We start from the raw sequence: 26,986 nt of genomic DNA on the forward strand, positions 1-26,986 counted from the left end.
CAGCGAAGGATGTTTCAGAAATCTTGCCTTTTTGGGGGTGGTGGTGGTGGGGGGAACGGAAAAAAATGGAGGGTAATTGCAGGAGCTTGTCTCTCAGCTGTTTCCTCATCTTTTCTGCAGTCACTTAAAACAAGTCTGGTATAAAAGGACAGAATTCTAACAGACTTCGGTGTAAGTAATACCAGAATAAATATGCACAAGAAAACGTTAAAGTCCATGGTATATTAACTTTCTAAATAAAGCAATGCAGCATGTCTATTATTCAATTATTTCTACAATATACTATCCAATATGGTAACTAATACCAACAAAGCTACCAAAATGTATACCAGATGCTACAAATTACAATAGCCATATTTCTGAAATCTGTAAAGGCAATGTCTCCTTAAGTCCTCATGCTGTATCACTCTTTTCCAGCTTCAATAGAAATGTCAATGAATGCTGAACTGGAGCTGTGCACTTTGAGGAAATTCAACAGAAGCCCACTAGAAAGAAAGAACTCGCCTCTTCCAGAACTTAAGAGGACTTCAATGCCCTTCTGCTCAGTCTCATACAGATAATTTCTAACAGAGCCACAGAGCCTTTTGTACGTGGATCAACACAATCCCTTGGAAGTTCTGCACAAAGCTCTAAAAAGATGAGTTCTCTCTTCTTGTGGGGTTCTGTTCAATTTTCTCAAACAGCTGATAGGCAGGGAGCAGTTTCTAAAGATGTTTTGCTGAACTTTCCAGTTCCACGTTTTCTAGAAAAGCTCTGGATGCTGAAATAAAGATCCAAATGCACACCCCTAATACATGACATTTCTGTTCATACTATGTAGGGAATATTTTGTTGTTTTAACTATAAGTAAGGTCAATATGGATAATAATGTTTTGATCAACTCTATGTGATCAGCCTTTTAAGATTCATTTATTTCCCAATCTTGTGCAGCAAGTAAGGAGAGAGCTAATCAACCTCTGAAAATTCCTGGAAACACATGTCTATGTATTAATTTGTATCTACAGATACCATAGTATTATGGCTAGATAAATTGTTACTTTAAAATCTACTCTCCGGTTTAACTAACATTTAACCTGAGGGAAAAAAACAGTTTACCTCCCATTCTTTGAATAAGACTGAATAAGATTTATTTTGTTCTTTAAAAACAGGTAGTCTAGGATTGCTAGTTTATCAGAAAAAACAAGCAGATTAATAGAAACCAGCAGGTAAAACTTATGGAATGGAGACAAAAATATTACCACTTGCCATTTGTACCATCATTACATCAGCCGCTCTTAAAGGACAACCACAGATGTCAGTTAAAAAATCCACAATTTTGAAGTTTGTTTTTTAAAGTGATAAGCTGTAACATGATAAAATTAATAGATAATATAAAATAAAAACAAATCCTTACATTAAAAGCTTGTTAACACTTTGCTGAAATAGCTAGGACTGTAAACTAACCAATGGATTTGTTTCTGCCTCACCCTGCCCCAATAGAGTAGTCTACACTGAAGAGTGATCATGAGCATTAGCAAAAATCTTGTTACCAACTTCTTTCAATATTCTACAGCACTGTAAAAGTGCTAAGTGATCTTACAGCTGTAACTGTTTTGTACTCAAATATTTGCCACTCTAAAAATTTAATATCGACCATTTCATTAACCATACAAGTTTAGTGATAAAGCTTTAAGTTTTTCTCCTATTGAAAATAAGTGTTCTTAAAGAGTAGATCAGAGCAAGCTTCTTGAAGCACTGGAGATACAGTTAAAAACAAAACATGAAGATTCCAACAATTAGTGATAAAAACTCAATTTAGAAAAATACCATTTTACAGAACTATATTTGGGAAATAATGTACAATTACAGAAACCTGTAGGCCCCAAAGATAAACAAAACTCAGTCTGTGAAGAAGATAGACCTTCTCCAGAAAGCCAGCTAGGGACAAGATGGGTAGTTAGAAACATACAGCTTTTCTTCACCTCTGAAGACTGTAGAGTAGGCAAATGCTGGCAGCCAGTGATATACATTTTACAAGTAATCCATTCATAGATAGTTGGAAATAGGTTCTCTTGCTTATGAAGTTTTATTTCAATTTCAAGGGAAAAAAGTTTTGACAGACAGGGTTAAAGTTATACACCATTTTAATCCAATTTTAATAAGTACTTTTAAAAAAGAAGCTGAAGACTTCTCTCCAAAGCAGACTAAGCTCTCAATAAGAACTCCACTGCAAGGATCATTTTGCCAAGACACTGCTATGGCAGCTTCAATTCTGCAAGTAGGCAGCCATCAAGGCATCAAGGTCTGCATTCTGTTCCAGTCTCCGAAATGCAAAATGAAGAACTTAAGAAAATCCTTCATGGGCAGGAAATTCAGAAAGAGGTAGAGAACACACATTTATATAAAGGACAAACAGTTTGTAAAAAGAAGACAGTGAGCTCACAGGGGATGCATCCTTACAGTGAACTTTTCAAGTAGTTTCAGTTGTGACAAAGTGCTACTTCACAGTTAAAAAGGCAGTATAGAAGATTGGTGATAGTAAGATAGAGTGGAGGCTAACAGTTGTGTCACAGACCATTTAGAAATTGAAAGCATTGGCACCATCTTGAATCTGGAAAGTGTAGGCATCAGAACTAGATTCTGGAACAATGTTCCCATCCTCTTCTTCCTGCAAAGAGAAACTTAAATTCTTACCAAAGTGCTACAGCTGTACAAGCTACTGCAGTAATCAAGATACTCATGTGGCATTACATCAACAAAGATTACATTATCATGCCTTGATGAAACACAAAAGCAGACTTTTTACATTTGCATGTATTTTTGCTAACTCAGTGGCACACAGCAGTCTGTCAAACTTCCACCCACTGCATGTGGAGCACATGGATACCATCTGAATATCTGGTTACTTACCTCTGATGAGAAATACTTCTCAATCAGATTTGCAGCAGCTTTGTATACGTCTTCATTTTCATGGGACTGTAGTGCTTCAATTTTATCTAGGCCACCACATTCCTCAACCATGAGGCAAAGCTTTTCAATTTCATTGATTTTCTCAGCTGCCTGTGGTGACAGTATAAGCAACAATAATATTATGGTTGGGGGAGTTGTGTCTGGAAATACATTCAGATGTAAACAGTAGCTCAAGCCTTAAACAGACTATGCTGCTTCTCCATTACTTCCCCAAAGCAGAAGCAATCAACATGCTCAAAATGGAAGCAAAAAATCTAAGAGGGCTTCAGGCTTTGGAATTTTGACAGGTGCAGAATTCTGAGAATTCATAGAAAATATTCCTGTATGCATGTGTTGTTCCCCAGAAACTATAGTTTGATATAGATTAAACAGTAGTAATAGAAGTGCACATCGAAGGTGCATTTGGCTGTTAACCATTTCGAATTGGAACACATTTCACTGTCCTTTTACTTACCATAAAAATGTTGGTGATGGCATCCAGGATAACCAGTACTGTTTTGCCATCTTTAACCACCAGAAGATTTAACAATGGTTCTAGCACACCAGCCTGAACAAGGTATATGATCTGACCAATTGTTCCACCACTTGTGTAGTTGGTCACAGCCCATACAGCTTCTTTCTGTGATTTGAAATCCCCCTGTTTGAACATAGAAAGAGGATTATGTAGATGACCTGGGAAAGCTTCAAAACTTTTGACACCTAATGTGGAAAAGACAAACATTTGGGGGAGTGCTTGTGAATTCCAGTGGAATTGTCCATGTGAACACATTGCAATGTTCGTGTTGCTCCTCAAAATGCTAATAATCAAGTAATAAAGTTTAGTTGGGGTCTTATGTTCTTAATCTCCCTATTTGTTCAATCTATATTTAGAACATATGAAGAAAACTGGATTAGATTTATATGAAGGTAGAGTAAAAATTGGTGGAACGAACATTTCTGCCACCTTACTAGCAGAAAATAGTGAATACTGGCAATTACTACTGGTAAAGGTTAAAGCAGAAAGTGCCAAAGCAAAATTGCATTTGAATATTGAGACAAGAGAAATGACTTCTGAGGAATTACACAACTTTCGGGTAGATTATGAAAAATATGTTAAGAATTTTCTATTCCTTGGCTCAATCACCAACCAAAAGGGAGACTGCAAACAAAAAATCAGAAGCAGATTGAAACTGGAAAAGGAACTAGAAAAAAATGCTTACGTGTAAGAATGTGCCACTGTTGACCAAGATAATTCATACTACAGTATTTCATTCCCTGTTACTACGTATGGGTGTTAGGGATGGGCACAATCCAGGAATATGTTGGTTTGTTTGGTTCGATGGTGGTAGAACAGTGCCCTTGTGAGTTAGAGATGCCAAATTCACAGTCTTCAGCAGGAGATCCTCCACCCACCAAGTCTGGCAAAGTCTGAATTTGAGATGTCCCAAGTTATAATCCCCAAAACAGGTGTCCCCAGAAAAGCTCAACATTACCTTCAGGTTCAGTCCCTGAAACAGCAAAGAACACCTTCCTAGCTAGCAGAGGTGTTTAAAAAAATCATCCCACTGTGTATGTGGTAGGAGGAGTTCCCTCAAAGCCTCCCCTAAATCAGCCACACAGCAAACAATTCTTCTGCTCTCACAACTAACTCTTTTCTCTTTGTGCTGCAAAGTGAAAGCAGCTGAGTCAGAGTATGGTATTATACTGATATATAATTTGCTCCCACAGCTGCCAGTCAAGTTATGGACAACTGCTTTGGGTGCTTCTAGGGCTCTCCACAAATCTACCCCAGTGTTGCCTAAGAACTGATTGATTTGGCATCAGGCTGTCTGAAGAACAAACTGCAACAATGAACCACCTGAATCTACACTGAAAAAAGGTTGTTTGTGTTTGAGTTCAGGAAAGATGCAACCAAACAAACCAATTTAAAATGAACCACAAACTGCCCATCTTTAATGGGCGTTAAAATGGGTAATGAAGAAAGCTGATAGGAAGTTGATTCAATAAGATGTTTTTGATCAGCAGAATCTCAAATGCATGCATGCTAGACAGAAAACTGATGACAGGGATGCTTTGAGTCTGCACAATCAAGATTAAAAGAAGGTAGCAGCATGGAATAACAAGTTTGTATTTTAATAGGTACCTTTTTCAATATATTAATGAGATATGGGACAAGCCCATGGTCCACAACCATCTGGATTTGGTTCTGCCGGCCAGCTGTGATGTTAGACACAGTCCATGCTGCTTCTTTCTGGATGTTGTTTTTGTGATGACTAAGCAGGCCAGGGAATGCAGCAAGTGCACCAGAATCAATTACAATTTGAGTTTGTTCATCAGTTCCAGTTACAATGTTTCCTATTGCTCTTAATGAGGGTGTCTGGAAAGAAGTTTAGGACAGAGAAGTTATTTATTTATTTATTTATTACTTTGCATTTATATCCCGCCCTCTCCGCAAGCGGACTCAGGGCGGCTCACAACATTATAAAAACAATCAATCCAATAAAACCATAATTTACATATATCAACTTTAAAACCATTCTATAGCGCTATTTCAGTCCAGTATAGGCGGAGTGACTTCTCGACTATGATCGCCAGCATTCTGTAGGATGTCCGGTGGCAGCCCTTTTTCGATCAAACCGCAAAAGCCTGTTTAAACAATTCGGTCTTACAGGCCCTGCGGAACGCAGACAAATCCTGCAGGGCCCTTATACCTTCTGGGAGGGTGTTCCAAAGTTCTGGTGCTGCCACCGAAAAAGCCCTGGATCTTGTTGTACATAGCCTGGCTTCTTTTGGGCCAGGGGCAGACAACAGATTTTTTGTCCCTGATCGCAGTGCTCTCTGGGGGATATATGGGGAAAGGCGGTCCCATAGATAGGCAGGTCCCTGACCATAGAGGGCTTTAAAGGTTAATACCAACACCTTGAAGCGAACTCGGAACACAACAGGGAAGTTAGACGGTACAAAGCTATCAACAGGACACTCATTTTATTCAACACAGTGAGTATTTAATAAAGCCCTTGCAGCATCTTTGTAGGTGTAGATTGTGAACTTTAATACCACTGAAGAATTACATTGTAACTTGTACCATTGAAGAATTACATTATAACATCATCCCATAGGTCTCTATGGGAAGGTATCCAAATGACTAGACTCCTATAAATTGTCCACATTGTTGGCAACAAATTTTAACAAGTACCCTATCAATTGACCTAAAATGTACCTGACATTCCAAGAGAAAAAACCCCAGGATTTTAATAAACATAGTTAAGTCTCTCCAAGCTCTTGAGCCTGTCTCAATGCAGCTGCAAACAATGCTTCAGGGGGCTTTATGCTTTCATTGATTGCCCCCCTCATGGATCTTGGTGTTGCGGAAAAAATTCAATTGGTTCCCTTATGAAGACAGCCCATGAGAGATTTAAGCCATTTTTACTGTTTGAAGCACCTAGAAATTGCTGGAGGCCAAAGTCTGTAGAGTTAGTTGTTAGGAGAAAGTAGGTCAGTAAGAAAGTTTATCTAGGGACAATCTTAGATGAGAAGATAAGGGACAAATTATTCTGGAGAGAAAGATGTTTTGGTTAAGTGGATGGGAACAAATCAGGTAAGGAAGAAATTCTCACTAGACAGTAGTTGACCTAGCCCAAGATGTAAAGATACATGGATATTGGCCAGTACCATCTGTAGTTGCAGCTAGTGAGAAAAAGTGTTAGACTGTCCTGGGAGAGAGACAGTATTAGAGACAAGTGATAAAATTATTAGGCAAAAACCTTTATAAGCCTTAGAAATTTCCCATAATCTTGCTGCTTGAATCAGACAGCCAAAAGGCTCTCTCTGAGCAGGACAAGCCAAGAAAGCGGAGTTAAAGATCTTTTACATGTGGGCTGATAGAATTTAGAGAGAAAAGAAAGACTGAGTCTCAGAATTTTAGCAGACTTCTAGTCATGCCTGTCTAAGAATCTAAGAGGTTATTAATTGAGAAACAGAGTAAGTCTAACTAGTGAAACTGGAAAGTGTTTAACTGGATTTTAATTGTATAAGAATGTATTTTAGTTTTACCTGTGAGTATAATGTAGTAGGTGTTATTTTAACTGTTTTGCTTTCCTATATACAGAGCTTAAGACTGCTGTCCTAAGAGAAAACCGGAGTACAATAAAGCTTATCTGTTGCTTTGAAAAGCTACTGGGTCTCATGTATTAGGTTCCTGAGAATTTCAAGTTGTTTGGGGGAACTATGGGTACAGAAAGTGTTTATTAAATATATTTAAAGAAAACATTTCCACGACACTTGGAAAGCAAACTGCTGGGATTATCTACATTTCCTGCACCTATGATGAGTATCCAACACAGTATAACAGACGAGCTCTTGGACAATATTAGAGCATAGCACAGTTCATGGCAGTCACTCTGAACCCAAGGGAGAAGTCTGGTGATTCTATTATTAAAAAGAGTGTTATACCTCTCTATATGAATCCTTCATCTGAGCTATATTAATGGAGGCCAACCACAAAGTACGGCTACTGAATTTAATGTTTAATTAGTACACTACTATCCAGGAATGACGTGACAGTGGTGACTTTTACATGAAAACCAGGAGTTCTAACAGTTCTCATGAAACATTAACATTATGCAGTAATTTTGGTTTACCTCCATCTTACCATTATTGGAATATCTCCACGTCCCAGAAGTTTCACCAGCTGTGGAACCAGTCCTGTTTTTACCACCATTTCAATTCTGTCATTTGATCCATCAGTCAAGTAAGAAACAGCCCAGCATGTGTCTGCCAGAACTTCTAAGTCATGGTGATGCAGTAGGCAAACCAATGTAGGAAGGATCTGCTCAACAGCATCAAGTGGTGGTGCAGGGTTCTTGTTACGACAGAGGTTTGATATGGTCCAGGTTACATTGCGCAAGTAACCAAGCTGAAAGTGATCATGAAAGAGACTTAGAAATGTAGGCCACTGCTTCATACATGAAGAAGGTTTGTAGTTCAAGTGGCTCTAGCAATACTAAGACACTTACAGCTATAGATGAGAGATCAGGAACAGCAAGCAGAGCTAGCAGTGGGTCCAGTGCACCATATTTAATAACCAAGTCTCGATAGGCAGAACCATCACCTGAAATAAGATGTCAATGCATTAAATCCCTTCAATTTCACAGAATGGCCACTACAGAACTTAAGCTCAATTCAAACATAGTAAGAAATCTGCAATTTCCAATGGAAAATCTTCCAATACTGGTCAAGTTTTTCACCAATTCAATATCTGATGTTTCCAGTAAGCAGAAGCTGGGCAATGTGGTGACTTATCCATGATGGTCCTACCAGATGGGAAGCCAATTACAGAGGGTAGGGCAGCATCTCTAGAATAGCTCATTTCAACAAAATTGTTGCTTTATTTTCTCTCTGCACCTGCAGCAAGAGGCCAGGAATCTGCTTGCATCAGCTTACCTGCAATGTTTCCCAAAGCCCACACAGCTTGTTCACTGATGTGAGTATGGGGAGAAGCCAATAGGGAAATGAAGGCAGGTACTGCTCCACCATCTACTACAGCTTTTGTCTGATCAGATGTGCCAGAAGCAATGTTGGTCAGGGCCCATGCAGATTCAAACTGAATAGGGCTGCAATCCACTCTTCCCAAAAAGGACACAAGCTTCGGAATCAAGCCAGCTTGGATTATCTGGTCAATAGGGGGCTGCTTTTCTCTTGACAGAAGTTTCCTACAAGCAAGAGCAGACTTTGTCTACTAACATTTCACAGGGTTGTAAAAACGGAATTAGTTAAACAAGCATTTTTCAAAGGAAGCAGGATTGCGGTTTTAATATCTGTAGTGTATTGCCTATTGTATTACAGTATTTTATTACACTGTAATCTGCCTTGAACCTTGTAAGAAAGGCAGACTATAACTGAAATAAATTTGCATACAAAGCCCCAAACCTATATATGAAGAAATGGATGGGACAGAAAGATTCCACATTACAGCAAAGTCTTTAACAGAAGGCCTCTCTCTCCCCTACAAAAACAAGAGGCCCACGAAACAATGAAAAAGATTCACAGAATGTCACGTTTTGTTGAGTAAATAAGATCTGAAGTATTCAGTAGTCCATATTATTAGGACATGCTGTGGAAGGAACCTTGTCTTCTCTGCAGTTAAGTGACAAAACAGTATCTCTCATTTGCAGACTATTTTGAGTCTAGAAGTAATCTAGCTTTATGTGAAGATAAGGAAAACATTCTGTTGCCCTATTCAGTAAAGCCTTCATGTTGTTGTTGTAGTTTATTATGGTCTTTAGACCAGCATACAGTTTAATAAGGCATGAAATACTATAGTAAAAATTTGAATTTAAGAACTTTTAAGGTACAGTTCCCATAATTTGAGAATTAATGTACAAAATTTAGCAATTTGACATATGTTCTTAGAATTATTATCAGATAAAACCTAGTAATGCCTTCCTTTGTTTGTGTATATGTAGCCAGGAATCATATTAAGTAATGAGGTGATAACTCCATGATGAATCTTCCTATAGAGTGGTCAGCTAAAGAACACATGCTCTATAGACTCACTCTCCCCTAGGGGACCCTTTCTGGGTAGATATTATACCTACCCTCAATAACCACCAAGGGAAGAGCAAAACACCTAGCTAGAGTAAGCACCCTTCTAAAACTATTTCCTTCCACAGAGGCCAGATACGCTGCCGGCTCAATAGCGCTTTTGACATTTAGCGGTGCCTCACATTTTAATGCACTAGAGATGTCAGAGTGATGTTCCATATCCTCAGTTCTTTGTTTAATCAGCCCTTTTGCTTGCTCAACTCCATATGTTAAGAGTACCTGATGAGAGAAGCTAATTCTATTTAATGTGGCTATAAACAGCCTTAAGCTGACTGGATTGGAAATAGTCTTCAAGAATCAAGGAAAACAAGCCTTGTGGGTTAAAATCACCTTTCAGCCACATATAAATGGATAGACTACATACCCTAGCTTCAATCCCAAGATTGCCAGACTCTAGTCTTATCCAGACAATAGAAACACAATTCAGGACTTGTAAAACAGCTCTAAAAAATTTAGACAGAACTCTTTCTCTTAGGGCAAAGCATGAGGTAGGTGGTCCTAAAAATGTTCCTTATAGCAGTTGTGCCAATGACGTGACCTTATATAACTTTAGGGCTGCAGGAACGAAATGCCTACCATGAGTCTGAAAAAAATATTCAGACAAACCTAAAGCCTTCATTAGAATGGCCAGTTGCTCTGGAAATAAACTTGTCCTTTCCCTTTAACATTTCCCCATTCCCATAGCACCTCCAGGCTGAGACCCATAGCAAGAGAGGGGCCAACAGGGCTTCACCACCTCTTAGATTTGCTGTGCCCCCACCCCAGCAGCGATCTGCCTGCTCTTGAGGCTCAATTAATTAAAGCCCTCTGGCACCCCAACACTCCCTCCCCCAAAAATCCTAGTTATGGCCCTAACTGTCCTGTAACTTCGACAAGAATTACAACTGCAACAATGCTAGAGTTGACAAAAACCTATTATCTATCAAAGGGTAGGACCAATCTGAGGCATAGTTCAGAAGCAAATGTAAGTGATCAAGAAAAATTTGCTTGCTGGGATTACATGTAATCAGCACCGCACTTAAAGTGGAATGCTGCTTCCAGCTTTGGTGCACCAGGAATTCATGATCCAAGCCTAAGCAGTGCTGATGTAACAATTTTGCATCCACATGAACTGAAAATCCAGCCAAGGGTAACCCTGCATAGCTAAGATTTTATTTACTCTCACAATGTCACTTAAATAACCCTATGATAAGACCACAACAGCTCTTTGTGAGGCTGGTGAAGGCCATAGCTAAGGTTCATATCTGTATGGCAAATATTTTTCTTCCCCCAAAGTCATTTCTAATCCTTTTGGGGCCAGATTCCTGGCCAAACTGCTTTACTAGAGTAAACAAATTCTTCAGTGGCAAAAAAGGGAATTCACCATGGAGTCTATCAAGATGATTCCTCCCCCCAGATTCATATAAACCAATGTCCACCTTTGTGGCAGATGGCATCCAGTTTTCAGCTTTTAAATGCACTACCTTTGAGATTTAACTACTGGAGACATGAGATGTAATTTATCTGCCACTGGACATGAAGTTAAGAATTTAGTTGCAGTATGAACGCTAGAAAAAGTAGCTTTAACTGGACTGAAGTTTCCAGTGCTTAAATGAGGTGACTGAGTACATAGTTGTCCTGATATTTTAGGTTTAGATGGCTCAACATTACAATTTGGAGGGAGTCTCTCATTATCACCTTTTCACCATCAGTCTGGTTCATATTTGTTCATGCATCAATTCAGCCTACAGAAGCATCAGATGCTTGCCTGAAACAGTCTTCTAGTTTAGAGGATCTTTATACTCTAGTACCTAGTTAAGATATTTTTCAGTCAGTTATACCAGGGTGTATTGTTTCAGTTACATTTTAGGTTTCACAATGTACTAAGTTACTTAGTGTTTAGGACAATGCATGGCAGATGTTCAGGTAACCAATTAGGCATATTGGGAAAGATAATTTTATTTTCAGACCTGCAGTAAAGGGAGCCTCAAATTTAATAACTGTTAAAAGTTTTTGGCTTCACTACCAGCTTGTCCTTGCCCAGTTGTAACTAACAGCTCTTGCCTCATGTCATTACCTGGCAGCCTGCGTAGCCTGCAGCTGGAGTTCAGTATTATTACTATAAATGCCTTTAACAATTTCTTCAACAGACCAGTGGGCAGTAACCTGCAAGAGAATCAAGGACAGATGCATCAAGTTTTTCAGAATATACTGCTCAAAAGTGTCAAGTGAGCTACAAAAGTCATAACCACAGGAGTTTTTTTACATAAACAGCCCTTGGAATTATGACCATGCTCACAATAACCAACTGTTGCATTACTAGTGAAGGTTTCCAGCTACCAACACAAAAGCCTGAGGGGGAGAACAGAAGCCTCCACTAAAATTTATAGCTACCTGATTGCTCCGGTTTTCCTGCAGAGGTGAAGTGGCTTCATCAGGGAAAGTACCAACATTCCTTCTTTTAAGCAGCTGATCATCTTTTTTGGCTTTCCTCAGCTCCACATTGACTTCCATCCTTCGCCGCCTCATTTCCTAAGGAAGACAAAAGCATTTTAAACCTGATCTTCAAGTACAGAGAAATCTGTGGACTGTAGTCAGCTGGCCATCTACTCACAGTGGAATCCTTTCCCTTATTCTTGAATCTGTTCAAACGGGCAGCAGCTGTTCCACTCACATTCTCATTGGTAGACATTGTTGTCTGGATTGCAGAAAGATACTACCAAATCTTTAAAAAAAGTTAAACAATGTTAGACTTTAAAAAAATGTCAGGGGTAAAATTGTGAACATATGAAGCTGCCTTATACTGCATCATACCCTCGGTCCATCAAAGTCAGTATTGTCTACTCAGACTGGCAGCGGCTCTCCAGGGTCTCAAGCTGAGGTTTTTCACACTTATTTGCCTGGACCCTTTTTAGTTGGAGATGCCGGGGATTGAACCTGGGACCTTCTGCTAGCTCTACCACTGAGCCACTGTCCCTCCCCAGACTTGTGCATTAATTCTCAGGTACTAACCTTTAAAATATAACTAAAAGACAGTTCAGATTAACTGAGGAACCAAGATGGCTTTTAAAAGCTTATTTTAAGAATGCTGACAATACATTGCATTGTATTAGAATTCAGTGAATCTCTTTGTGTAACTAACCACTATGCCTGGGATTAAAAGGATATCGCATTCAAGATAATTTTAATTTTGTTCTTTCAAGTGATTAGCAAATGCTAATACATTAAAAGCCCCTGGCATTTTTTTCCGGCCAGTTGCTAACACTTCCTATTTTGCGTCTTTAAACGAGAGACGAAAACTGCGTGCAATAACCAGTAAAACCGTCACTACCATTTTAACAACAGAACAAACCGAGCACACGGAATTCCTTTAGTTACAGTTAAGAACTGGAATTCCGCGTTGATTTAAAGACGAACCACGCAAGCCACGGCTTCAGTTCCCGAACTTTCTTTCTCTTTTCTTTTAACTCAGGAAAGCTTCCATGGCGTTTCTACTCAAAACCAGAACGCGAATAAATAAGCCCTGCAAGGGTCTAATCTAACTCGCTGGAAAAAAACTCTTTAAAGCCCGGCTGTAAGCATTAATACCCTTAGAAGTAGCAACCAAAGTCGCCTCTTCAGACTGTTTACAGAAAGCATAGACTATTAAATACGTTAAAAACAAACACACAAAACCCCTCCCTGTATTTTATTAAGTGAAATCTTACTCGCGTGCTTTCCTCCTTCTCCCCTACCCCGTCTATGCTGCGCTATTTTCTTTCCTTCTTTTTAATCAGACTTTCTTTATTCCCTGCACACGCCTCTCGCCCCACTTGCAACAGTTCCCCACCCGGCAGAGCAAGCACCGCTTCCTCCCTTCTCACCAACAATCACACGGATCCAGCCACGCCGCCACGCCAATGCAACTAACACTTGCACTCTTAAACTGGCCTACTCCTCGAGGTGCGATTTAAATTTCGGCCGCCTTCGCTCATTCATTGGTGAATTCGAGTAAAGCAAAATCTTCATTGGCCAGTTTGAAAAAAATAAACTCCAGCCTCGCGCTGGCAAAGGAAGGACGGTGATGTAATGACGTTCGCCTCTCGCGATTGTTCTGCTTAACGCTGAAGCGCGGCGCTCCCGTGTAGCCGGTGGACTACATGTCCCAGCATACAATGCGGCCCTTTAGGCGGCTAATATCGCTATACCCCAGCATTCTTTACGAAGTTTTAATTCGAGATCGGTTTTGCGCTAGTCTGTACTGGGATTAGCAATTGCCCCGTCTCTTCTGAATTATTATTACTACTATTACTAGTGGTCACACACAACTCTCAACTGAAAACAGATCCAAGTGGGCAGCTGTGTTGCTTAGAGAGAACACCAAAGCTTACGTTCTAAATAAAAGTTGGTCTTAAAGGTAACACTTGACTCCTACTTTGTTCAACTGAAAACAGTTCAAGGTATCATCAACAACTTAAAACCTCTGTTCTATTGGACAGTGACAGCTCTCTTTCAAAACAATACAACATTGCATCTGAGCAGGAACACCGATATCAGATCAAAACCCTCCAACTTTGCTGCCACATACAGCCACTGGGCCTAACAGCATTAATTATACCATCTCAGGCTCATTCACTTGTTAATCTTCCAACATTATATAAATGCCAACAATGCCCTTCAGTTCTCTAGGGCAAACAGGACAAACCCTACGCCAAAGGATAAATGGACACAAATCTGACATCAGGAATTATAGAACTGAGAAACTGTTGGAGAACTTTAACGTTCCTTAGCATTCAATGGGTGACCTCAAAGTAGCTGTTTTACTGCAAAGGAACTTCAAGAACAGAATGGAGAAACTGCTGAATTACAAATTATCATGAAACTTGGAACAAACACCTCCCCAGGACTGAACAGGGATATTGGGTTTTTATCTCATTACATATGCTAAACCAACTCTCACTGAGTATAGCTGCGCATCCACAGTGTTCCAATGTATTTCTCTTTTGGAACAGTATCAGAATTTTTTTGTGTGTGTTGACATGCTCAAATGAGGGATGTGGGCTATTTATCTCATTACATATACTAACCCACCTTCCACTATACTTTAATGCACAGTTTTTCTAATGGCTAATTATTATTTCTCTTTTAGAACAATGCATCAGAATATTTAGTTGTTGTTTTTTTGTATTGACATACTCAAATGGGGGATATTGGCTGTTTGTCTTATTGCATATACCAACCCACCCTCCACTGTATTTTAATGTCTTCCTTTTTTTCTAATGGCAAACTATAATGTATGTTATAACCTCTTGAGAAACCATGCCCTCTATTTAAACTAACAAAGCCAGAATGTTACCTAGATTTATGGCAGTTCGCACCTACAACAGCAGTGCTTTTTATCACCTTCTAATGTTGTTTCAGCCCTACTTTGTTCTAATCTGCTAAAAACATTCCCATGATTCTATGTACCAACTCACTGCCCACTTATATTAAGAATTGCTGCTTGCCATTCCCATTGTCTGATGAAGTCTGTTTAAGAGCATACGAAAGCTTACATTCTGAATAAAACTTGGTCGGTCTTAAAGGTGCACTTGTCTACTTCTTTGTTCTATGCATGGATAATTTGCTATATGCCAATCTGGACACTTTCTAGGGTTGCCAGCCTCCCTGCGGGGCCTGGAGATCTGCTTTTAAAACTGATCTCCAGCTGGCAGAGTTCAGCTCCCTTGGAGAAAATGGCTTTGAAGGGTGGGCTCTGTGGCATTATACCATGCTGAGGCCCCTCCCCTCCCCTCCCCAAACCCTATCCTCTCCTGGCCGGATCCACCCCCAAAGTTTCCAGTTGTTTTCCAACACAGACCCGGCAACCCTACCTATTACTAATAGTGATGCATTGTGAACTGCAGAAAGTTCAAGAAATTCCAGTGGTGAGTCGTGTGTGAATGTTAACTGCCATCAAGTTGCATCTGATTTATGGCCACTTAATGTTCTCCAAAATAACCTATTCTAAAAAGCCATTCTCAGGCTTTGCGGACTGAGGGCGACAGCTTCTTTGATCATGTCAATCCATTTCATGCTGGGTCTTCCACTTTTTGTGCAGTCTTCAACTTTTCCTAACATTATTGTCTTTTCCAACACTGACAACACTGATACTACCGACTACCAATACTGATTACCATCAGGATTTAGGAGAAAATTAGACTGATATAGTTGGCATCTTTGGACAACAGGCTGTGTATTTAAGTGTCCACACTATCCATGCTGTTTCTGGCTTAACTGTTTTAATTTTTAATGTTTTTAATTGTTTAACTGTCTTACTGTTTTATTGTAATAGTGTAATTATTGGTTTAACTGTTTGATATGTTGGAATCTGCCCTGAGCCCAGTTTGGAAAAGGGTGGAATATAAATCCACAGAAATAAATAAATAGAGTCCCCCTCACAACCTGAGGCATGGGAAGAGCTGGAGAAGGAGGCATTGCACTGGAGCTTTTCACAGGGGAATCTGGAGAACAGCCCTTCCGTCCTTCTCATCCCCTCCCCTTTCTTTTCTTCCGCTCCATCCCACCTTGCAACCTTTCAAGCCTTCTCTCAGCCTGCTTGTGGGAACTCACAGAAGCTGGCATGAAGCAGGAGTACCAGCTGCCTCTCTCTCCTTATCCATGCACTGCAGCTCAGCTTCTCTTAGGATGAGGATCCAGATGGCAGCCTAGACTTCCACGCCAGCCACTACACAACCTGAAGGTGATGCAGCAGCAAAAGCCACCAGGCTTGCACTTGCATGAGGCTTCAGCTAGTCACATGATCAAAACAAGCCATAGCTTCTGTGACCCTTGTAACCGAGGTTATATGTCCCTTCCAATGTTGTCTCTAAGCTGTGGAGTCTTGTGAGCAAAAATTCTACTTTGTGAGCTACTAGCATTTAAAGTTGTGAGCTACTGAATAAATTAGTTTGCTCTGAGGCCATTTTTTCTGAGATAAGAAGATTGCAGATTTATACCCCACCCTTCTCTCTGAATCAGAGACTCAGAACAGCTTACAATCTCCTATATCTTCTCCCCCTACAACAGACACCATGTGAGGTGGGTGGGGCTGAGAGGGAAAACCCAAAACAAAATGTAGACCAGGCCTTCCCAATCTTGTTAAACCTCTGAACACTTTTGGAATTTTGAGAACACCAAGTAGAGGCCACTGCAAAATGGCTGCCAGTGGTTGCTGGGGCCAGTCACAGAATGCCGGAAGGTTCCGAACCAAGCCTCCTCATCTGATTCAGGTAGATATTTCCCTGCAGACCCAAGCAGTGTAGTAATTAAGAGCAGTGGACTCTAATTTGGAGAACGTGGTTTGATTCCAAGTGAAGCCTGCTGAGAAAGTATATCATCAATGCCCAAAATACTTTACTTCAGATAAAACATCTCAGCTCGGAAATGCTGTGATCGCAACAAAAACTACAGATATGGTCATTTCATCATAACATTTTACATTAATTTCTATAGGCATTAACCCTCCCATCACAAAATGTAATCTGTGAAACAGCCCCAAACATAACCGCCTGACGAGTGCATACACCTGCCTCCATTGTGCCAGGTACTGGTTGCTAGCTCTACTGAAACTGAAAGGTGAGGAAGAGGTAAAGAAGTCCAATATTGGCTGAAGTGCTGCCTAGGTACCCCTGATCAGATTTCCTGATCAGATCTAGATGAACCAGTCCGCTAGTCTGGGTCTATTAAGCATCATACTGGTTGTGATGATAGTATATCTTTAAATATTCTAAGAAGCTTGGTCTGGCAAAACTCACTTGCGAAAAGACCTTCATGTTAAAAATTACAGTCGCTGAAACGCTAAATACGATGCAAATGTAATTTCTGAAAGGAAAAAAAAACACACACTTTATGGGCCGAAAATTAAACGGCAAGACCGGGAGGAGACCTGAAGGCGCCCGACTTTAAGAGCAAATAGCAACCGGCGGGGGGTGGGGCGACTGCGCTAACTGACAGGCGCCGGTCACGTGAGGCAATGACGTCTACTCGGAGCTTTACCACTTCACAAGTACGCTACCGCTGCTCAACCAGATTCAAGGTTAGGTTGACCCGCGCAGCAATACTTGCATATTTAGGGGAGGAGTTAGAAAGTAGCCGGCCTCGAGACCGCTGAAGACGAAGCTTTAATGGTTTGCAGAGACAAGGAGGCGGTTGCTGTTATAGCGGGTGGCGAACTGTATTCAGGGGGCGGAGTTTAACCTGATAGAATCTGAAGAAGGATTTGGAAGAAAAGAGAGTAACGCGGGGTAGGCGGGACCACGGATTGTCGGGCGGGGCCCTTAGAGCGCGGTGCTCATCGGATTTTGTTGGGTGACCCAGTGGCCTAATGGATAAGGCATCAGCCTCCGGAGCTGGGGATTGTGGGTTCGAGTCCCATCTGGGTCGATCCTTATTATTTTGCAGCATGGCTAAAATTCGCAGAGGGTGTTTGGGGCTGCATGGAAAATCGCTGGGTTCGGCTTTCTGTCGCGGATTTCAATTATTTATACAACTATGTGACAGGATAGAAAATGTAATAAGGTCGCTCATTTGTAAGAAAACACTGCAAGAGCCCGATTCAAGGCAGTTCCTTAGTGGCGATTCAGCTTTGGGAACTTTATGCGTTCAGGGCTTTTTTTTGGGGGGGGGGGGTGTAGCCCAAGCACCATTTTGCGCCCCGGAAAATGCTGAGCGGTTCGATGGTGCATCTGCTGAGGCTTCACTAAATATCAGTAGCACACGTACTTAAATTCTCACGACGAGTAAAATCACAAAACATTTCTTCTTGCAGATTTCCCCCTTTCATAAGAGACTCGGGGCAACATTGTCAGAAGAGCATCTTAGGCTGTGGTCACACATGCGAAATAACGCAGTTTCAATCCACTTTCCAACTGGATTTTGCCACAGTTCACACAGTAAAATCCAGTTAGAAAGTGCATTGAGAGTGGATTGAGACTGCATTATTTAGCATGTGTGACCACAAGCCTTAGAGGACCTTGCAATCATGTCTCCCTACCCATAAATTCAATTCTAAATCTAAATGAACTTTTCTTGATTTTAAAATAAGCTGTTTTCGCAAGAGTGCTAATGGGTATGGTTGCCAAGTGGTGGCAAAGAAAAGAAACGCTCTCCTGACTGGTTCCTCTGCCTTTGAAAACAGCTTTAACTGCAGAAATCATCACGTAGTTTTTCACAGCAAGGAGACCAACCTGGAGCTGCTTCAGATCTGCAGGCGAGATGCACTTGCTGCTCTGAGCTGAGGAGGGCGCTATTCGACCTGCTTAACTTCACCCGCTTCCCTCCGTTTATATCATTGTCCTACCCAGGGCCGCCAACATCCAACATCTCTCGGGATTACAACTGATTTTAAGGCGACAGAATCAATTCACGGGGAATGCAGGTTTGCCTGGTATTACAGTCACTGAAGTCTCTCTCCTCCCAATCTCTGCTCTCCTAAGGCTCCACCCCACCCAAATCTCCTGATACTTCACGACTCAGAGCGGGCAGCACCTACAGCAGTGATTCTCTGTGAAGCTGCTTTTCAAATCGTTTTGAAACATTCACCTATTCAGGTCTGATGTTGGCTTTAACATTTAAGCCTTGCATTCCGACATTGTGTTATCTTCACTAGTTTCAGTTACTTTTTGGTCTAACTCGGGGGTGGCCAGATGGTGGCTTGGGAGCCACACATGGCTCTTTCACACATATTCTATGGCTCTTGAAGCCCCCAGTACCCCATTGACCAGCTTGGATAAGGCAGTTAAAGTTGCTTTCTTTCCACCTGTCTCTCCCCATCTCTGTTTTCCTCCCTCCCTTCCTGTCTTGTGACTCTCAAACATCTGATGTTTATTCTGTGTGGTTCTTTTGTTAAGCATGTTTGGCCACCCCTGGTCTAACTTAACTCTCCCTTGCTTTTGTTTTTTTAAACGTCTGCAATTTATTAGTTCCACTCAGTCACTAAGGTTGCAAAGTGTCCTGAAAGGGGGTTGTGATGCCTTTAACAGAGGACTTTGTTGTTGCTGCTATCAAGTCACAGCTTAATTATGGCAACCCCGCAGACTTTTCAAGGCAAGACATATTCAGAGGTAGTTTTTTTCCACCAATTAAATCTCTATTTAAAGAATGGGATATTAATTTCCAGACCACTTAGCAACCTTGTTTGTTTTTGTTATATTGTTGTGTTGGTCAATACCATCTTTATTATTATCTCCTTTAAACAAAAATCTTTGGACAAACAATCCTATACATAATTTTTGATTATAGTGTGCAAATATTTGAGAGAACCATCAGAAGTTATGGTTTAGCCCCAGATCTTTTAACAAAAGATGCTCCTCCCATCACAGATTAGACTGAATACATCTGTTTAGACTCAAATTATACTTGCATTATAATATGTTTGCAACGTGCTTGTAAATCTGACTTCTTGCACAGTAATCAATATATTCAGAAACTTAATACAATTGCATGAAAAGGCACTGGTCTTTCTGTTTTCACACATGTATACCAACAATGCAAGAAGGGATGAAAAGTGTCTCTAAGTTACTTTTGTTTTCTAAGCCTACACCATCTCTCCAGAGGTCCTTTGTAACTTTGCAAGAGATTTTAACACCTCACTCATTCTAGAGTGAGCCCCCTTACTGTTGGCTGTGTCTTTCCTACTTCTACTATGACTGTTTGCACATACAGTAGGTTATTTGCTTGAGGTTCAGTGCAGTTTTTTTCCTGATTTCCCACAGCATTGTGGCATGTTCATGCACTTCCCAGAGTTTCCCTGGCTTTTTCTTCAGTCTTTCTCAAACCTGCTTTGTTTCCAAGTTTTGTGAAAGATCCCAGAAAAGCCTGCATGGTTGCCGTGTAAGTGGGGAAAGTTCAGATCTTCCTCATCCTGCCCACATGGCAACCATTTTCCCTATCCCATGAAGGAGGGGTTGTGGTTCTGTGGTAGAGCATCTGCTTGGCATGCAGAAGGTCCAAGGTTCAATCCCTGGTATCTCCAGTTTAAAGATCTGGCAGTAGCAGGTGATGTGAAAGACCCCTGGCTGAGACCTTGGAGAGTCACCACCAGTCTGAGACAATACAGGTCCTATTCCAGTCTAAGGCAGTTTCATGTGTTTATATAAGAATGCAGGAGGCATGGCAGGCCATTTCTTTCTTCTGCCATTGAGGGATGGTTGTTGTTTTTTCATTGGCAATTGAATATCATTATAACACTATAAATACTTTGTCTATCAGGTTCTCTGAATATATAACTTACATTTTTTTAAAAAGCTTCTAGCCCCTCTTGTTGCAACAATAGAAGAGGAAATACATGTCTCTACAACAAATGCAGCTTAGAGACTTTTAAAAAAAAATGAAAGCAGGGAATTCAGAAAGACCAATACCCGGATTGTTATAATGTTATAATGATATGCAATTGCTGACCGAGGAAAAAAAAGAAACCTGGACAAACCCTGGTGGCACACTATTGGGGGCGGGGTGGGGGGAGAGTGGTCACTGCCTGAGGACTGGGGCAGGTAATCTGTAGGAAACCTGCCATGTGGAAGCCCCATTGCCGCTGTGCGGTATCAGCATTTGCAGACACCACGGGGAAACAACAAAAGCTTAGAGAGCACCTGTAGATATAGGTTCTGTCTAGTTTCTTGTTTGTATCTCCTGAGCTCAGATTAGTAAACTTGCTCTTTTATTTTTATCCTGTTGTATTAAAAAAAAATCCTCACCTTTCAATCATTATTGCCTGCAGGATAAGTCCCAAAGTTTCAGCGCTGAGTTTTGTGTTTTTGCCCATCCAAGCTGTATTTCCATCCCTTCCTTGACTGCCTACCTGTGGTCTGTTAGGCTGTTGCTCCTCTAGTACTTAGAAATCCTCTTTGCTCCTGCAGTTTCTCATAAATCCTCTTGATGAGCTCCACAGAGACGGAAATAATTCCTCAGAGAGAAACTTATCTCTGTAGCTATTTATTCTAAATTTGTTCACTTATCTCTTACTCTTTCAGAGTATTGGTTTTCCCCCACCCTTCTTTCTATCATTTTAGTATCTTTTTTCCTACTATTTTTTCTTTTGAGTTATTTTTTACTCTTCTTTCCTTTTATTTCTACAAAAGTCATTTATCATTATTCTGGTTCTGATTTTCTTTTTTAAGCTTGAATCTTGTTATTTTCTTCTGTCCCCTTCCTTGTTCTCTGTCTTTGTTATAGATTATGGTAATGCCCATTTTGGTCTTACTGCTGATTCATCTGTTCAGCAGCTTGGCAGTCTTTCAGTCTCTCTCACCTATATTCTACTACTTGCACTAAGCAAACTTTAGAACAGGGGTGTCAAACGTGTGGCTCAAAGGCTGGATCAGGCCCCCAGAAGGCGCTTATCAGCCCTTCAAGCAACTCACTGTCATCTGCTTCCTTCTCTCTCTCTTGCTTCTTTCTGCCTCACAGTTTGTTTGGCAGGCCTGCTCAACTGCACAGGAGCTACAGAGCAAAGCCTCTATTTTCTCCACTGGCTGACCAGCATATGAAGCAACTTATATACAAAAGCTCACAATGCCCAGCCATCTAATGTTTTTCCTGGATCTTAGGCTCAAAGCATTGACCATGAGATTTCTGTAAATGTATGTCAATAAATCAAAAGTAGCTTTGCAACTTATAAATAGACACCTGAACAACACCTAAACAGCCTACTCAAGATTGCTACAGCACATTGTCTCCAGATTTTTATGCAATAATTCAGAGGAAGAGGTGTCAGTTATCAGAAACTATTAAATAAACTGACTTTGAACTCCTGCATGCCTGCACCCTGAGAACGTGACAGATTGTTTCCACCCACACACTCACTCCACAAGATGGATGAGGAGGCAAGCGGAGGCTCTGGGCAGCTAGCAGCCTTGCTCACTCAGGTACAGCACCTCACTCAAATGGTGGCTGATCTGCAACAGCAGCAGCAAGCCACTGTCGCTGCCTCACCCAAGTGCCCGGTGCTTCCCCCAGAGAATTTCACTGGGAAGGTAGAGAAGTTTCCTGCATTCCTGGCACAGTGCAAACTGTATATTGAATTATGTGCCAGAGACTTCCCCAATGACAAGACCAAGGTATGCTTCATTGTCAGCATCTTAAAGGGGCAGGCAGCTAAATGGGCTACCCCCTTGCTTCTAGCCCCATCGCCCCTGCTGACTGACTACCAGGGCTTTCTGGATCATATGGCGGTAGCCTTTGCCAACCCCCAGCAAGCAGCCACCGCCAATCAGAAGATTTGGACCCTGAAGCAGGGTAGGGACTCAGTTTCCCAGTACTCCACCAAGTTCAAGCTTCTGGCCCAAGACCTGGCCTGGAATGAGGCTGCCCTCATGGACCAGTATACGGAGGGGCTGGCTGACGATGAGCTGGCACGAGTAGGCTGACCGGCCACGCTGCAAGACCTAATCATGCTGTGTCTCCGCATCGATGGCTGCCTGGAAAGCCACCGCCAAGTGTGAAGCAGCGCCCAACCCTCTCAGCTGCCCTGCCATCTAGCAACGGTGACAACCCCGATGCACACCAGTCCCGAGACTGGGGGCTACATGGCTGCGGCTCACCCCCAAGGAAAAAGCATGGCACTGCTCACAGAATCTCTGCCTGTACTGTGGAGGGGCGGGGCACTTCTCCTCCGGCTGCCCCGACAAGCGCACCCAGCCCAGTATCGTGCCACCGCCATCAGCAAAAGACCAGCCCCAAGTCTGAGTGGACCCCCCCCGACTTGGGGCACCTAGCTGTGTCCCCTGAACCCTACGTTACCGACCAGGGCCCATTCCTCGTACCGGTCAAACTCGGTTTGCTGGACGGGCGCTGGCTGTTCGTCTATGCTATGGTCGACTCCAGGGCCGCCCGCTGCTTCGTCGACGTGGCCTTTGTGAAGCAACACCAGATTCCAGTGCAGGACAAAGACACCCCGACCCTGGTCGAAGCTATCAACGGGCACCTCCTCTGCTCCGGTCCAGTGACCCAGAAGACCCATCCGGTTACGCTCCAGATCCAACACCATCACGAGCAAGTACAATTTGATGTTGCTCACATGTCCTGCTTTCGCCTTATTCTGGGACTCTCCTGGTTGCGTACAACTCGGTGTGGATCTGCGCAGAAGACAAATGGCTTTCAGACCCGCTATGGCCAATGTGAGTATCTCATGATGCCCTTCAGCCTGACCAATGTCCCTGCTGTCTTCCAGAGGCTGATGAATGACATCTTCTGCGACCTGCTTGACCGCTTTGTGATCATTTATTTAGATGACAATTTAATTTATTCCCAAAGCCCCGCCCAGCATGCAGGGCACGTCTGCCAGGTCCTGCAACGCCTGCACGACCATGGTCTCTATGCCAAGCTAGAGAAGTGTGCCTTCAACTTAACAGCAGTCGAGTTCCTTGGCCACATCGTCTCACCCCAAGGGACTTGGATGGATCCGAACAAACTCAAGGCAGTCCTGACTTGGCAGACGCCGCGGAATCGCAAGGACTTACGGAGGTTCCTTGGCTTTTCCAATTATTACTTCCAGTTCATCCCTGCCTATGCTGACGTAACAACGCCTCTGACCCAGCTCCTTCGGCCCAAAGAGCCATTTCACCAAACTCCAGAGGCAGACCATGCCTTCACCACCCTGAAAACCTGCTTCACCACCGAGCTGCTCCTGCGTTACCCAGACCTGCAGCTGCCGTTCACAGTAGAGACCGATGCCTCCAGCGTGGCCCTCAGCGCAGTGCTATCCCAGCAGGAGGACCCCTCCCAGCCACTACAACCCTGCACATACTACTCACGGCAGCTGACGCCCGCAGAGCACAACTACACCATCTGGGAGCAGGAACTCCTGGCCATCAAGACCCCCTTCGAGGTTTGGAGGCATCACCTTGAAGGGGCCCACCACTCCGTCCAAGTCCTGACTGACCACTGGAACCTGGAGCATCTAGACACTTCTCGACGCCTCACCCAGCGTCAGATCCGGTGGTCCCTCTTCTTTTCCCAGTTTGACTTCCGGATCACCTACATCCCGCAGAACCAGAACCGGAAAGTGGATCCCTCTCCCAAAAAGTGGAGTACGCTGTGCCTCTAACGGAGGAGACCCCAACTGGGCTCATCTTTGCACCCTTAGTCTTCACTGCCACCATAACTCACATGACCTTGGCTGCAGGTATCTAGGCCAACCAGGCCCAAGACACCTGGGCTCAGCAATGGCTCCTGAAAGTGCAAGATGGCCCAGCCGGGGACCTCTCTACTCGTCAAGGTCTCCTCCTTCACCGTGGGCGCCTATACGTGCCTCTGGGGCCCCTCCAGACCGATGTGCTCCACCTGACCCACAACTCCCCTCCTGTGGGGCACTTCAGCCAACACAAGACCCTGCACCTGCTCACACAGGAGTTCTGGTGGCCTCAACATGTATTACATGTGCAGAGTTAATTCACTTTTTGCCAAGAAAAACAATTTACCAAGAGATGTTGTTGTAAGATATATGACAAAGGAAATGGTGGGAAGGATCATGAACAAAAACTTTGAAAAGTCACTGATAGTAGGAGGCAGTAGAGTGAGAATCATGAAGGAGCTGCCAAGACAAGTGATAAACGACAGGAGAACATACAAAAAGTTGACGGAAAAACTGAAAGACAATGGCACAAGGTATAGATGGATAATACCCGAAGGTTTGAGTTTTGAACTTCAGGGGAAGAGAGTTACAATTACAAATGCCCGGGAGTTGAGTAGATTTTTTAAAGAAAATAAAGAATTTGCACCATGATGGACTACAAATTACTGTCTTGGAACGTTAATGGACTAAATTCACCACAAAAAAGAAGGGCAACATTTCATTGGATCAAGAAGCAAAATTGTAATATAATTTGTTTGCAAGAAGTACACATTAAACAAAAGGATTATAAATTTTTATGGAACAAACAATTGGGAATGGAATTTTTTTCATTAGCTGAACAGAAGAAAATTTTTATGGAACAAACAATTGGGAATGGAATTTTTTTCATTAGCTGAACAGAAGAAAAGGGGAGTAATTTTCTATATTAAACAAGAATTGGAGCCAAAGTTAGTATTTAAAGATAAAGATGGAAGATTTGTAGCAGTTGAGATAATATTAAGTGGGGAAAAAACGTTGTTATTGGGACTATATGCATCTAATGGTGCAAAGGATGTTTTTTTAAAAGACATTACACAACAGTTAGATGAGTTGACTTATGATCAAATACTCTTAATGGGAGATTTTAATGGAACTGTCGAGATCTGGAGGAAAAAAAAAACGATGGGAAAGAAGGGAAACTGCCAAAGTCTTTCTTTGATCTAGTTAAACAAGAAAACCTAGAAGATATATGGAGGAAGTTCAATCCTGAAGTGCGGGACTATACTTTTTTTTCTGCAAGACATAAGACTTTTTCCAGAATTGACATGCTGTGGGGAACTAGAGACTTAGGTCTCATAACAAGGAAGATAGAGATTCTACCTAAAATTGGGGCTGATCATAACCCAATAATGTGGATTACAAAATTGTCTAAAAGATTGAGGAGATGGAGATTGAATGAAGATTTGCTACAGAGCAAAGAAACAGTGACATTTCTAGAAAAAGAAACTAAGGAATTTGTCCAAGTGAATGATAAAGAAGATATTGACTTTCAGATGGTCTGGGATGCTTATAAAGCAGTAATGAGAGGGTTGTTGATTACTCTGAATAATAAAGACAAAAGGAAAAAAGACAAACAATTATTGGACATTCAAAATGAAATAAAGAAAAAAGAAGGTGAGCTGAGAAAAAGACCAGGGAAAAAGAAAATTCTAAGGGAAATTTCAATATTACAAACTCAATTGAGACATTTGTTAAACAAAGAAATGGAATGGAATCTGAAAAGGCTTCAGCAGAAATCGTTTGAAGGGGCAAATAAGACGGGAAAGTATTTGGCGTGGCAATTGAAGAAAAAGAGAGAAAATAAAATAATTAGTAGAATTGTGATAGATGGAAGAGAAGTAGTTACTCAAGAGGGAATAAAAAGAGAATTTTTTAAGTACTATGCCAAGCTGTTTAAAGGTGCTGAAGTAAAGAGAGAGAAGGTAGATGAATATCTACAAAAATTAAAAATTGAGCCCCTAACTGAAAATATGAGAAAAGTTTTGAATGATCCAATTGAAAAAATAGAAATTGAAGCAGCAATCAACGCGATGAAAAATGAGAAAGCTCCCGGGCCAGATGGATATACAGCTAAATACTTTAAAACTTTTAAGGATGAATTAATACCAAAATTGCAGAAGTTGATGAATGTAATAAGAACAAAAGGGAATGTACCAAATACATGGAAAGAAGCTGTTATTTCCTTGATACCTAAGGAAGATAGAGATGCCACAAATGTGAAAAATTATAGACCAATCTCGCTTTTGAATAATGATTACAAAATATTTACAAGAATTCTGGCAGAATGACTTAAACAACATTTGATAAATTTTATAAAGGAAGATCAAGCTGGTTTTCTTCCCAAGA

General features: G+C 41.7%; 2 protein-coding genes and 1 non-coding gene across 4 annotated transcripts in view; 2 read left to right on the forward strand and 1 right to left on the reverse strand.

Moving 5' to 3' along the window:
* Positions 1 to 2,042: 2,042 nt before the first annotated feature.
* Positions 2,043 to 12,254, reverse strand: KPNA2 (karyopherin subunit alpha 2). Its single transcript, XM_060252983.1, has 10 exons — positions 12,125 to 12,254; positions 11,905 to 12,042; positions 11,588 to 11,676; positions 8,371 to 8,639; positions 7,944 to 8,038; positions 7,580 to 7,843; positions 5,072 to 5,305; positions 3,404 to 3,586; positions 2,890 to 3,039; positions 2,043 to 2,647 (listed from the first exon to the last, which is right to left on the reverse strand). Exons 1-10 carry the CDS (start codon positions 12,200 to 12,202, stop codon positions 2,558 to 2,560), a joined length of 1,590 nt encoding a protein of 529 aa, XP_060108966.1. The 5' UTR covers positions 12,203 to 12,254; the 3' UTR covers positions 2,043 to 2,557.
* A 5,254-nt stretch (positions 12,255 to 17,508) lies between these two features.
* Positions 17,509 to 26,986, forward strand: part of C13H17orf58 (chromosome 13 C17orf58 homolog) — a 50,046-nt gene continuing 40,568 nt past the window's right edge. The window contains exon 1 of one of the 2 annotated variants that reach the window (XM_060253468.1): positions 17,509 to 17,566. The gene's annotated coding sequence lies outside the window, so the exon portion shown is untranslated. Of the gene's footprint in view, positions 17,567 to 17,627; positions 17,775 to 26,986 lie in introns of those variants that run through there. The other variant, XM_060253467.1, reaches the window with a different exon arrangement.
* TRNAR-CCG (transfer RNA arginine (anticodon CCG)) lies at positions 17,841 to 17,913 on the forward strand. Its single transcript has one exon. It is a non-coding gene; the product is annotated as a tRNA-Arg (tRNA).

Source organism: Heteronotia binoei, chromosome 13, assembly GCF_032191835.1.
Source record: "Heteronotia binoei isolate CCM8104 ecotype False Entrance Well chromosome 13, APGP_CSIRO_Hbin_v1, whole genome shotgun sequence".
Classification (NCBI taxonomy): domain Eukaryota; kingdom Metazoa; phylum Chordata; class Lepidosauria; order Squamata; family Gekkonidae; genus Heteronotia; species Heteronotia binoei.

Excerpts from the sequence above, each read along its gene's own strand:
- KPNA2 (XM_060252983.1), bottom strand. The coding sequence starts at position 12,202 with ATGTCTACCAATGAGAATGTGAGTGGAACAGCTGCTGCCCGTTTGAAC. Across the intron at positions 11,677-11,904 it reads AGGAAAACCGGAGCAATCAG|GTTACTGCCCACTGGTCTGT; the intron begins GTAGCTATAAAT and ends ATTCTCTTGCAG. Across the intron at positions 7,844-7,943 it reads CTGATCTCTCATCTATAGCT|CTTGGTTACTTGCGCAATGT; the intron begins GTAAGTGTCTTA and ends GATCACTTTCAG.